The sequence below is a fragment of the Nesoenas mayeri genome (genome assembly GCF_963082525.1).
Source record: "Nesoenas mayeri genome assembly, chromosome: 4".
NCBI classification, from domain to species: Eukaryota; Metazoa; Chordata; class Aves; order Columbiformes; family Columbidae; genus Nesoenas; species Nesoenas mayeri.
In genome coordinates, this window is record NC_137540.1 from 65,325,186 (window position 1) to 65,338,094 (window position 12,909).

Here is a 12,909-nt window from a genome sequence, read left to right on the forward strand (position 1 = left end):
GGTAATTGATTGAAGAAGAACAATCATTGTTCCTGGTGTCCAGCTTTCTAGAAATAAGGGTATATATGATCTTTTCTTAGGAGAGGAGTGGTTACTTAGAAACAGATTGTTCTTCAAAAAAATCTTTATTCTGCATATTTGAAAGTGCTGTCATCCTAACCTGTCTTTGGAATCCTACTTAGCCTTTGAAAGGAGGCAGCATGGGGATCATTAGCTTCCGAGCTCGGAACATGCAATTCCAAAGGGTCAAGTGGGTTAAACCCCTGCCTTTCTGAATGTTGTGCAGAAGCTCCACAACTGCTTTAATTCAGCAGCTCAGCAAGTACATTAAAAATGAGTGATTGCAAGGACAAAACGAAGCAATGTTCTTGGAAGAATACAGTTATTACTGAATGGTAACTCTTCTCCTTTCTTCAGGTACAGGGCATGTCATTCATAGCAGCAGTATTGATCTTGAACTTGGATACTGCAGATGCCTTCATTGCTTTTTCTAACCTTTTAAATAAACCCTGTCAGATGGCGTTTTTCCGTGTGGACCATGGCCTTGTAAGTATGCAAGAAAACAGTAATCTACATGTGGTAGATATGTGTAGGGAAAGTTTAAAAAATAGCTTTCAAAATAAGTCAGAATTTATCTTAAAGCAACGTGGTTGATAAAAAAAACCCCAACACACGCATCTGCACCCCCTGAAAAACGCAAACAAAACCAAAGCAAAACCACCCCACTAACCTTTTTGAATAGGCAGGTGAATTAAATTGTTCAGCTGCTGTTTTATGATGCTTGGAGAATAGTTATGAGACTGTTACTGTAGGTGTTTTTCAATTGAGCACTGTAGTTGAAGGCTGAAAACACCTCAATATTAGAAGAAATGTCTTGAAGGTGCTTTTTACCCTGAGCTAATAAGTTGCTAAAAATAGACTGTTGCAGCGAGAACGAGGTTTCCCAGCTCTTGCTGTAGCTGCTGTGTTTGAAAATGTGCCCAGGGGAAGCAGATGATGAGACCACTTCAGTTTCCAGTGGGAGCTGGTCACCTGGTTCTCTCTCGAGGATCTAAAAGTCCTTGTTAGCACGTACACTGGCCTACTTGTGTACCATAGCAAAATAAGACATATCTCCTGAAATGTGTTCTTAATTTACTTCAGAAATTTGGGGTTTTTTTGTAAAATGTCTGGCATTCTGCATTTCTTTCTCACTTATTTACCTTTTAACACTATGAAGATAGGATCTGTTTCTCAAGAGTTCACATGGAAGAGAGTTCAAAAGCAAGGGAGTGGATGATGTCAACAACAATCGCTTTTGTTGCCTGAACAGCGGGGCACTGGGGATGCTGTAGGAGCAGCGTGAAATTCCTTATTGCAGCCCCTGAATCTCCTCAGTTGTAAATGCCCATGGGGAGATGTACCACAGCGCAGACAGCATTGCTAGAAGCGGTGTCAGTCACCTCCATTAATGTACTTGGAAGAACAGGGCATGTTCATCCATTCAGGGTGTGAATATGATCCTTGCGAATAATGTTTTGGAATTAAACTTGCTAGAATAAGATTTTTTGCTCTTTTTAGCTGAAATAGTGGGGGTTTGGTATATTCTTGGATAGTGCATTTAGTTCTGTTAGCCTGGCTAAATAGAGGCTATGTGATAAATGAATGCTTATGGAGAGTAGAGGTGGTGATACATGAAGAATATTAACATATGAAATTACAAAGCCATGATTCACAGCACACGGAAAACTTTGTACCTAATATTTCAAACAGAGAAGCGAGACAGTTTTGGCTTCCTGTGGTTAATATACTGATCTCCTGTCTACCCTCATCTTTTTGTGTCAGTTTTACAGTTTAATAACTAAACTAAATGCTTATTTGTCTTAATGTGTAATAAAATAAAAAACAAAACAAAACCACAAACAAACAAACCAACCACATAAGTTAGTTGTGGAAATAAGGTAATTTATGCTGACTGATCTTGATTTCTTTTGTTGGTTGCAGCTTTATTAAACTAGAATGTTTTTAATTACTACTGAGTAACTGTCTTGTTTAATGTTTTTGATTAAGATACCTAAAACTGCTATTGCATTTCTAACAGAGCTGCCTGCATTACTATCAGTAGATGTGACCATAGCAGTTGTGTGTAAGATCTCTTCTCTAAAGTACCTTTGAAAAGCGTTAGTAGATAGATCTCTCTTGCTGTGGTTCTAGCAGGTAAACACATAATTTTGGAAGTAGGAATATCTGCTGTATTACCTGCCTCCTTCTTTATACTCAGATCTCACCTGATGCTTGGATTTCATGCATTTAAAAGTCTGTACTAGGAAGCTGGTTTAGTTGTACAGTTGTACAGTTCCCTTAGGTGGGTTTCTAAATTTCTGGCTTCATATTTGCCATGAAACTGCTTCTCTGTAGCTGATGGTTCAGAGATTTTATGTGACTTTATGTTCTTACTGACTACCTGGCTCAATTTTTCGCTTGCCGCTGTTACTGAAGGACTACTGAAGGTAGTCCACCATCTGCCAGCTCATGCAGATGAAACAGGAAAATTTCCTGTAAGAACATAAAAAGACCCTGGGAAACAAACCTGTCATCTTTTAAAAGGTTTTCAGACAAAAGGGTCCAGAAGGCTCCTCTTTTTCTTTATTGTTGTGGTGTTTTGAGGGGAAGCATGCTGATACAACTCAAACTTGGAAGAAATCACAGCCATTCTCTATTGCTTTTATTTGGATATTGTAATTAAAATTACTGAAACATTCAAGGACTTTGATTAACTTTTCTCCCCCTAGTATTGAGAGGAGAGGGTAGGGGGAGTAGGAGGGAGCTAAGAAGCTCCTGCTATGAAATTTGACTTAAATATTCAAATTTTAAAATAACATGGAAGTCTCTGTATTAAAAGCAGTACAATTCAGGAGTTACGATATCAGATGGGAGTTATCTGTTTCTTTTGTATAGATGTTTTATCCTGATCTTTGGCATTTACATGTGAACTTTGACTGTCCCTCTTTGCAATAGAAATGCTCTTATTTTACAATATATGATATAGAAGCAGCTTTGGGATTAGAATATGATTTATGACTGGAGTCAACTGGACACTTCACTCATGCATTGAACTATTAAATTATTTTAGTTTCGTATTTCATTTTATAATCTATTGGGCCTTGGATTTTATTCAGTGTAATATTAAATTACTGCCTCAAGCATAAAGAACCATTCTGTTATCATAATTATTTTGAGAAATCAGCAAATAACTTCGCTCCTGCTGGTATTTTTATTTCCCAAGGAAACTGGCCAAGACCCAAAAAAATAATTACATTGTTTAGAATGAGAACAGTATATAGGGTGGATCTTAAACTCTCTGTGCTTGCAAATGGTGTCCTTTATGTAAATGTTTAGCTCCTTATTGTATCATGTAATTCATATGATCCTGGCTTTGAAGAGCATTAATCCAACAACAGGCAATACATCTAAGCCTATTAATACAGCTAACTGCTTTTTTTTTCCCCGTTGTATTTTCCCAGATGTTGACTTACTTTGCTGCGTTTGAGGTGTTCTTTGAAGAAAATCTGCCAAAGTTATTTGCTCACTTCAAAAAAAATAACTTAACTCCAGACATCTACCTTATTGATTGGTAAGACACTGAAAGCATAATTGATGTGCATACTAGCGTTTAGCTCCGTGTCAGTATTCAAGACAGAAGCTGGAGTGCTCTTACCTGATTTATAGTGTTCTTTTAAGATAACGACTTTATCTTTTATTCGATACTTGAGTTTGTCAATCCAAATAATTCACACTGACTTCTGTGGTGTTTAACCTTTGCCTAACCATCGTTGTACTTCCATCGAGTTTGAAGCTTGTTTTGAAATTCAGCTTTTCTACTTCATGTGCCAGGGTGTATATCCAGACAGTGTTGCTAGTCTTGCATTTGAAATTTATAGTTTGTCCCCTTGCACAGAACAGGAAAAGAGTAGTTAAAACATAGTCTTTCTGTCCATACAACAAAAAGCTAGAAGCTACAGAAAAGCGAACACCTGGGCTTTTGGCAGGATGAACTGAGACTCTGAGGCAGTATCTCACTCAATGTAAGGTGGTCCCAGATCCTATTTGGAGGATCCCAGTACAGGTTGTTTAAAAACCATACTGACATCTCCCAATCACCTTTTTGCCCATCACATGTTTTGAAATGATCTCCAGGAGTTTTTCTTCCATTACTTTCCCAGGGACAGAGGTGAGGCTGACCAGCCTGTAGTTCCCTGGATCCTACTTCTTGAAGACAGGAGTGACATATGTTTCTTCAAGTTTTCAGGAACCTCCCCTGATTACTGGGACCTTTCAAAGATAATTGAGAGTGGCTTCACAGTGGCACCAGACAGTCTCCTCAGCACTCATATGTGTATCTCACCAGGTCCCGTGCACTTGCATGTACTTATTTGTATAAATGTTCCCTCATGTGATCCTCCTCCACCTGAGGCAGCCTTGCACTAGGTTTTCACAATGGTCTGGAGGACCTGGGATTTCTGAAGGCAAGTCTTCTTAGTAAAGGCTGAGATAAAGAGGGCAGTGAGTACCATGGTCTTCTGCCTGTGCTTTGTCACCAGGTTCCCTGCCCTGTTCAGCAGTGGGCTCACGTCTTCTCAAGTCTTCTTTTCTGCTGACGTGTCTTTAAACAGCCCTTCTCATTGACCTTGACATCCATTGCCAGATTCAACTCCAGGTGGGCTTTGGCTTTCTTAGCCCCTTCCCTGCATACTCAGTGTCTCTGTTTCTCCAGGGTCATCTGTCCCTCCTTCAGCCTCTTTTTTGCTTCCTTTTTAGGAGGTTCTTGTTCATCTGTACAGGCCTCATGCTGGTTTTATTTGAGTTCCCTGATTTTCGTATGCCTCTTGCACAGAGGACAGTATAATATGGGCTTTGTTTGACTTGGCTTTTACACTGGGATTAAATTTTAATGCAACATAAGTAAGAGAATGAAGAGATGTGTAGTGGATAGACTCATTTCTCCCAGCATTTGGTGGGAGAAATACTATCGGAAAGGTTTTTGTGACTGAAGGCTGAGAATATATTAAACTGAACTAGATCTATGCACAGAGCAAGAAGGTGCTAAAAATAATACTGGAATAGGATAGAAGGGAAGCAAGAGGACAGAGGCTGGTATGTTCAGTGATAAGAGGAAAGGTGTTGAAATTGTATTGCCTCAGACAATGTTGTGAAAAGCCTGTGTGGAAGAAGCAATTGAATAAAAGGGGTGTCAGAGTAGGAAGTCTGTAAACGTGATGGAGAATAACTGGATAGACAGCATTAAAATCACCAGGTTATAATATTTTTTATGGATTGCTAGTTTAATATGATGTTGTCCTGTCATGTTGATCTTTTTATGTAGGAGAGACTAAAAATGTGTGTCTTCATGCTGCAGTCATGTTAATGTCACTCCTTTGTCTAACCTTGAGCTTTATGTTGTAAAGAAGAAATCCTGAGGAACAACACCACAAATTGGGGATTTAGAAAAAGACTTTTGATGAAAGGTTGAAGGTTTACATCCCCCTCAGCAATTGTGCTTTGATAGATTAGTCTTTGCTGTATTTCCTTGAGTAAACATTTACGTGATCAGTTGCTCTGATTTATAGGTTTAAAAAAACAGACTTACCAGCAGAGAACTGAAGTGCTGAGGGGTGAGCGTGTGGGGCACACCAGACCCCCTTTCGTTCCTTCTGTGGGTGTTGTTAAAAGCACTTGAAAGACACTTCTCTCAGGAGTGCTTGTGGATGGCACTTCTCAAGGTCTTTGTATGAGTGGACTGACAAACCTTAGCATTTCTTGCTGCCTACCTGCATCCATGTTAAAGCTGTTTGTTTTAATCCCAAGGACAGTTTGTGTTCCTCCCCATCCGTAGAGAGTCACACACTGGTCTTGCACAGGAATGTAGGCTGGTTGAGGCTGTCTTGCCCAATCCTGTATTAAACTTTTTTCACACTTGTCTTGAGCTAGACAGCTGGTCCCGCTCTGTCTTTAATTTTGTTAGACAGCAGAGTTGGTGTTTAACTGTTTAAGATTTAGGTATGATAATTAAATACGTGTTTGTGTGCATGTGTCTATAAGTATGTATATACCATGTGCACACGTATACTTTCTACTTTAAAGTACTTCAATCCTGTAGGAAGCAGATTTAGATTTTTTAATTGTATGTATTCTAAATGGCCACTGGAAACTGAACGAATTGGACTTTATATGTGCTGTCCTTCCATCACTTCCAGGAATTAGTATAGAGAAGTTGTAAGGAAAAATCAGGTGGGTCTGTGTTCACACAAGTGAGTAACTATTAAAGGACTTTGGAAAATGTTTATAAGGGTACCAGTGGCTCATGGCTGACGAGGAATTTGCTGTAGTACAGATATTGCTCCATTAAAAACAGAACTGCTTCCGCAGAGATAAGGATGTGGTTTCAGTGTGTTAAAGTCAGGGAAGAACATGGTACAGTGTCGCTCTGAATAGGGAGGTAGGTAAAAATCTTTGTGAAACAACCTTGCTCTGACAACGTGACTTTTATGTAAATGTGCGTTAGTTCCGAGCTGCGCGGGGATGGCGGCTGCTGCGGCGCTGGCCGGCGCGGTTGCTCCGTAGCCGTGTGTGCCGCCCGTGTCCCTGGTGCCTGCGCTGCACAGGCCAGTTGCTGGGAAACCCTTCTGCTCCTGCCGCAATTACAGCGCGATCAGGGCGTCTCCTTTGTGCTGCAGGGAACAGCAGTAAAATGTATACGCTTAAATCATTTTTTGAAGAGGTATGTTCCAAGAAGAAGAAATGCTGTGCATGTAGGTGGCTCAGCTATGCGGGTGAGGCAGTGCTGCTTTGGGTTTTCTCAGGGCCAGCAGAGGATTTAGGGAGGGGAACGCCCCTGCCAGTTCAGTTCCACTACTGCCTTCTGTGCTTGGAAAACACCAAGGACTTAGGAATCTAATGAAAAGGTACAGTGGTGTGATTATCAGTGGATACTTGCCAGAAATAAGACATCTCTTAAAAAAGACCAGCGTGCCTCAACCCCAAACTCCAGCTGTTAAATCTCATGGAAAGAATTGAAAAGCTAGACAGGTTTTTACTTTTTTTGAAGAATATAAAGGGAATCCAGTGTGAGTGGGTGTAAAGAGCAACATGCAGTCAGGTTCCCATAGGGGGGAAATAGTGTGTCTGAACAGCCCAGCTTTGGCCTCCCGGCTCTGTCAGCTGATGAACCACAGGCTCTTCCGAGCAGAGCAGAATGTGGATTTGCGAAGGACACGTGCTGTCTATTTCTGGCCTGCTGCTGCTGCACAAACACCTCTTTATCCCTACCCAGAAAAATGATTTGGGCAATTATTATAGCCAGGGGCTTTGTTTGTACTGATGGATTGATCGGTGGTTCTTTAGTATTGCATTGACTGTGATTGTGCCCTGTGAGCACTAACTTTCTGTTGACACCATTTACTCGTTGTGAGAAAGCTCCGAAGCACTTTGGATGTTTGAAGTGGGCACTTCCAGTGAAGTATTATAAGCTTGCTATCTGTTTAATTAAGAAAAACATAGTCCATGTCATGCCAGTAACTCTCCACCCCCCAAAAAAAATAAAGCTTAAGATGATGCTTGGAGTGCATGCCTCCTTTGCAAGGGAAAAATGGACTGTAATTCTGTCCAAAGGTTTCTGGTGACTTTCTGATTTTTTGAAATTTGAGTTGTTACTGGAGTCCAAAAGATCAGAGTCTTCAGTCCAATTTACAGTGTGCTCATCCTTATGTCACTGCAGGTGAGGGTGAAATCAAGTGAAATACTCCATTGCTGTGTAGTATTCCTGGGCGAGAGAACAGGGCTTTTGGGATGCTTCTGACTGGTTGGAAGTTTCTCAGAAACTCACATTGTATTGTAATATATTGATACATTTTACAATGCAGTCAGATTTGCTGAGTGCTAAGAAGTAGCTCTGTTGCAGTCAGTATTGTATAGTACTTAATATGTAAGATTTTATTTTCCTAATGAAAATACTTCCACTTTTTTTTTTTCAACTGTGGTGATTTAAAATTGTACTAAATAAACTGTTACCAACAAGCTTATTGCAGTAACTCTGAAAGTGCTAATGAGATGCCACTATACAATGAAGTGATACACAAACACTTAGAAGGATGCAGTCTTTGTATCAAAGGAGATATAGCTGAAATTGATGCAAAATGTAACAACTGAAAATTAGTGCTAGGATTAAGGGGGGAGGATGCAAGAATAAGTTTAAAAGGTAGTTTGGTTCATCAGTTCCCACAACTGAACTCTGACATTGCAGAAATATTTTTTTGCTGTTACTGACGTGGGAAATGTGTAGTGCAGGAATTGATCTGAACCAAGGTCTGAAGTGCAAGATCTGATTCACATCAGTCGATTTGTATGAGTTGTCAATCCAAAATCTGGCATACCTGTCTTCATTGCTGTTGCTAACAGTATCTTGTGAAGACATTTTAATTAGAAAGGAAAGAGCGGGGGGACAAGGAGAAACAAAGCAAAGACAACACTAGGCATATGGTTATCATGGTAACAGTGCTTTGCTTTCTTGGTAACATTATGGTCACACGCCTTCCCCGTGAGCCAGGATTTCATGCCTCTACCTCAGAGTCCACTTGAATCATGAGCAGGAGCATCTGGTACTTTTTCTTTTCTTCCTCTGCTTCCACACAGATCGTGGCCGGTAGCCTCTGCCATGTCTGTGCTAGTTGACCTGTAGTCTGTGCCTGGGACTCATAGCGCGCTGGGAGCGAGCTGCAGACACATCATCCTGCGGCACAGCAGCGTGAGCAGGTCCTGAGCAAGTAGTGCTGGTGCTGCCTAGAGCCACTGCTGCTGCTGTTCTCTAGCAGCTGCTTTATTACTATAACCGATTTCAGCTGGGTTTCAGACCAGTAGCTCAGATGTCTGCTAAAAAATGTCTTTTGGTAGGAAGCGTTTGAAGGGAGCAAGTGCTGTATTAGTTCTTAGCAGTAATGATTACTGCTGTTGTTCCGTTGCTTATTTCAGGGGACCCCTTCATTCTTAGGGCTTGACACATTTAATTCCATGCTAGTATTAATGAAAGTTAATTGCCTTACGAATTTCCTGCAAATTGCACTTCATTCCAAATTATGAAGAGATCAGTGTCAATTACCTTATTTGATATGACAGCTTTTTTGCTGCAAGTAAATCTTTTCCTGCAAAAAGTAGTGTTCTAATAAATAGCTCTGTCTATTTCTTCTGACAGTTAATTTTCTGCATAGTTCCAGATTTAATACATGTGGGTTATTCAGGTTAGGTCTGAATCATGACAGAATAATAGCTTTTGGGAGTAAAAACGGATTAAAAAAATAGACATTGTTACTTATCCTTAACCAGGACTAGTTTCAGGCTGTTTGCCTGCTACGTCGTGACCAGGAAAGGACTCACTTCAATTGCTTCCTATTACACTGTTATTTTTAAATGGAAAAGCTGTTGCTGCTTCCATTGCGTGTGTCCATATAGATAAAAAGCCTTAGTTCTGCTGTGTCAGTGTTCTGTAGCAAGATGTTTTTATGTGGCATGTGACTGTACAAAAATGCTGAAAGAGTACACAAAGTCTGCAAGGCAGGATAAGCCAATAACCCAGAGAAGGGGTTTGTATTGTGCTGTTCTTCTACAGTCATGTATGTATGTAAAAGACATATATGAACAATAGTGGTTTTTTTCATCCCAGACTCTCCCTCACATTTGCTTATTTTAATACTTCTAATTTAGCTTTTTTGGAGAACAGAATGTAAAGGATTTCTACTTGTTATAAAGACATTGCAATGAGAATTAAAAATAGAAAATCCTATAAATCCTAAACCTGCAATTTACTTGTCACCTGTATTTGTGCAAATGGTTTAGTTTCATATTGCTGCTTGTAAAATGAACGTATTTTCCCATTTTCCTGAAGTGTGCTGATTCACAGAGAAGTCAGATACTTGATGACACATCATTCAAATCATCTTATATAGTAAAAAGCAGATACTGCAGAAAACCTTTGTTAGAATTTGCTATGAAAATCATTCATATTCTATACCTCTCTATATGTGTGTGTATATCCTGTTCCATTGTAGTATTTTAATGTAACCCAAATTTCCTAAGTAAGAAGTTGGAGGGGATGAGGGGAGTCTTAAACACAAGAGAACTACTGCTCAATTCATCATATTTAAGAAGAGATTTTGTGTTAAAAGATGTGGAAAGCTCGTATAGAAATGTGGGCCTTTGCCGACCTCTGCCGGACAAAGAATTATTTGCAGTTTTAGAGAGCTCTTGTGCAGTGCGTCTCTGGAGAAGTGTTCTCTCTCTAAATTCTGAAGGAAAAAAATCACTGAAACTCTTTACCCTTAAATACTATGACATGATTCCAGGTAACTAAATTCTTTTCACTTGCTATTATGACGTTATTAATGAAAAAGAAAACTGCTCTGCCTTGTAGCAAAGTGTTGGGTCAGGAGGGAGTAGGGAGCATTTTGCATTTCTGGCTGCAAGGCATTTTGATGAAGGAAGAAATGTGCTCTTGGCAGTTAACGAAAATGCGGCTTTAGCAACTGGGAGGAAGTTCTTGTTCTGCTGTTCTCTTTACTCGTTGGGGATCATATCTGCTGGAGCACTCTGAGCATATTTGCAGCTATCCCAGGGTTCTCTCTGGACATCTTACGTGTTTTTCTCAACTCATGAGAGTTTAAACAGGTCTTTCCTCCAAAACTCATGCTATTATTGCTTTGCCAGTCAATCAAGCCTAGAACACAGAGTTGATTTTACACATCTCCTTCATCTCATCCACAATGAGATGCACTATGTCTTAAGATGCATGTTTTTGTGTTCTCACAGCTAAAACTGCATCAATCCTCAACTTCGAAGTGATAAGTTTAAGTATGCCTTTGATTATATTTATGGCCAGTACATGTCTGTCATTAAACCATATATATTGATTCTCCTGGTGTGATCTGAGAAAATTGAACTTGGAGACCCAGACTGATAGCAAGATGCTGTAACTGTTGTACAATTTGATGTTGTTTCATGTATTGCTTTGCAACAACTAATAGAAGTACTTTCGAAATAAGAAAGTATTCAGGTGCACATATTTGAGAAGCCTCAAACTTAACTAAAAAACAGTTTGTGTACTTCTGTGAGTGTCCAAAATGTTTTTTCTTGTGCTGTAAGTCTGAAAATTTTAATGTGTTTTTCAGGATATTCACATTGTACAGCAAATCTTTGCCACTAGACTTGGCATGTCGTGTCTGGGATGTGTTCTGCCGTGATGGAGAAGAGTTCTTATTCCGTACAGCTCTGGGAATATTAAAACTTTTTGAAGATATTTTGACCAAAATGGACTTCATTCATATAGCTCAGTTTTTAACAAAGCTACCAGAGGACTTGCCTTCGGAAGAATTCTTCACGTCTATTGCCGCCATTCAGATGCAAAGTAGAAACAAAAAGTGGGCTCAGGTAAGGAGGATGTTGATCTTTGATAACACGCGACTACTGTCCTAATGGAAATGAGGTTTGGCAACATCTGGAAGAAGGTTTTAACAGAGCTAGTGTTTGATTTTACAGGTAGGTAGGACTATATAGCTCACTCAGTGCTTTTAGTATACATTCAGATGAGTGGGTTCCTTGAGCTTTTCTGGAAAGGGAGACGTCAGGCAACATTCAAAATTGAAACGTTTGGTGGAGTCGATGATACGACTTTTAAAATTTATTAATTACAAAGGCTACTAGCAGCATTACAAATTGATATTTAAAAGCATACATTCAGTCTTTGGGAGATGCTGACAATTCATCGGGACGCATTGTCATACAGTCATTATCTTAATACCCTTGAGGATCCAGTCTGCCTGATTTTGGGCTGTAGAGAATTGACTACTCTGATTTCTTCCTTGGATTTTTGCACTGGAGCTTTTACTTCAAAAATTGTAGTCTCATCACTGTAAGTTGAACTAAATCCCAGCTTTAAAGAACTTACCTTCTGGTTTTGGTCATAAGTTGCTAGTACCGATTCAGCTTTGTTTCTGTCCCTAAGAACATTTTTCAGCCAGCAGTGTCTCTACAAGTAGTCTCCTAGTCTTGTTCCTCATTCAGGTGGCTCACTTTCTTTGAACATGTCTTGTGTGGACGAGGATCACATACCAAATCAGTTCTCAGTCTACCACTGCTTCCTTTGCAGAGAAGGGGAGACAGTGGTCCTGTTCTGCCAGGTACCCTGAGTAATGGTCTTGCTTAGCCAGTGGTTTTCAGTCTGTGACACCTGTGGAGGTTTAGTGCTGATTATCATACCAGGAGGACTCCTTCAAAGTACTCTAGCCCAAATCGTCTTCCTTAGTATCATCAGCTTCATTCAGACTGCTCTGTAAGGTCTGATTGTTTTCACTTGTGGTGAAATGAAGAAAAAAAATGCTGTTGAACTATGGTGCAGATAGGTCTTAAGACACAGCACAACATAGGTTGGTGTTGGCTGACTTCTTGCCTGTCTTGACTTCTGCACCAAGTGGCTTTCTTCACCAGATAGTTCCATTGCTGAGTAAGTTTCCATCAAGAAAGCCTCTTCACTCTCTAGCCTGCCATCCTTTTCTAAGCCAAAGTGGGTAGGGGCTATGAGTTTGCTCACATATGCACTTAGCAGGTACTTACTGAGGTACCACTATTGGAACCAACCTAGAAACATGAACAAGACGAAGAGTGTATGGGATTATGTTTTCTATTATTAAGGTGCTACCTGTGGTGACTACCTACCTCTCTTGAGGTTTTTAAAATTCATCAGGATGAGTTTGGACTCAGAAACCTGGGCTTTGCTGTTCCAGGGCAGACAAGCTTTTGATAGCGTGTGACTTGTTTGCACAGGTGGACTCGTAGCAGTGCTGGGGCAGAACACACCCACACAGTGTGCTTGAGAAGTCTGGCCGCAGC

At 40.1% G+C, this 12,909-nt stretch overlaps 1 protein-coding gene across 4 annotated transcripts in view; it reads left to right on the forward strand.

Annotated features, from left to right (window-relative positions):
• Positions 1–12,909, forward strand: part of TBC1D14 (TBC1 domain family member 14) — a 70,706-nt gene that overhangs the window by 52,378 nt on the left and 5,419 nt on the right. For all 4 annotated transcript variants that reach the window (XM_080343954.1, XM_080343955.1, XM_080343957.1 and 1 more), the window contains 3 exons: positions 418–546; positions 3,504–3,613; positions 11,193–11,451. In XM_080343954.1, the coding sequence (XP_080200080.1) occupies positions 418–546; positions 3,504–3,613; positions 11,193–11,451 (498 nt within the window). The remainder of the gene's footprint in view (positions 1–417; positions 547–3,503; positions 3,614–11,192; positions 11,452–12,909) is intronic.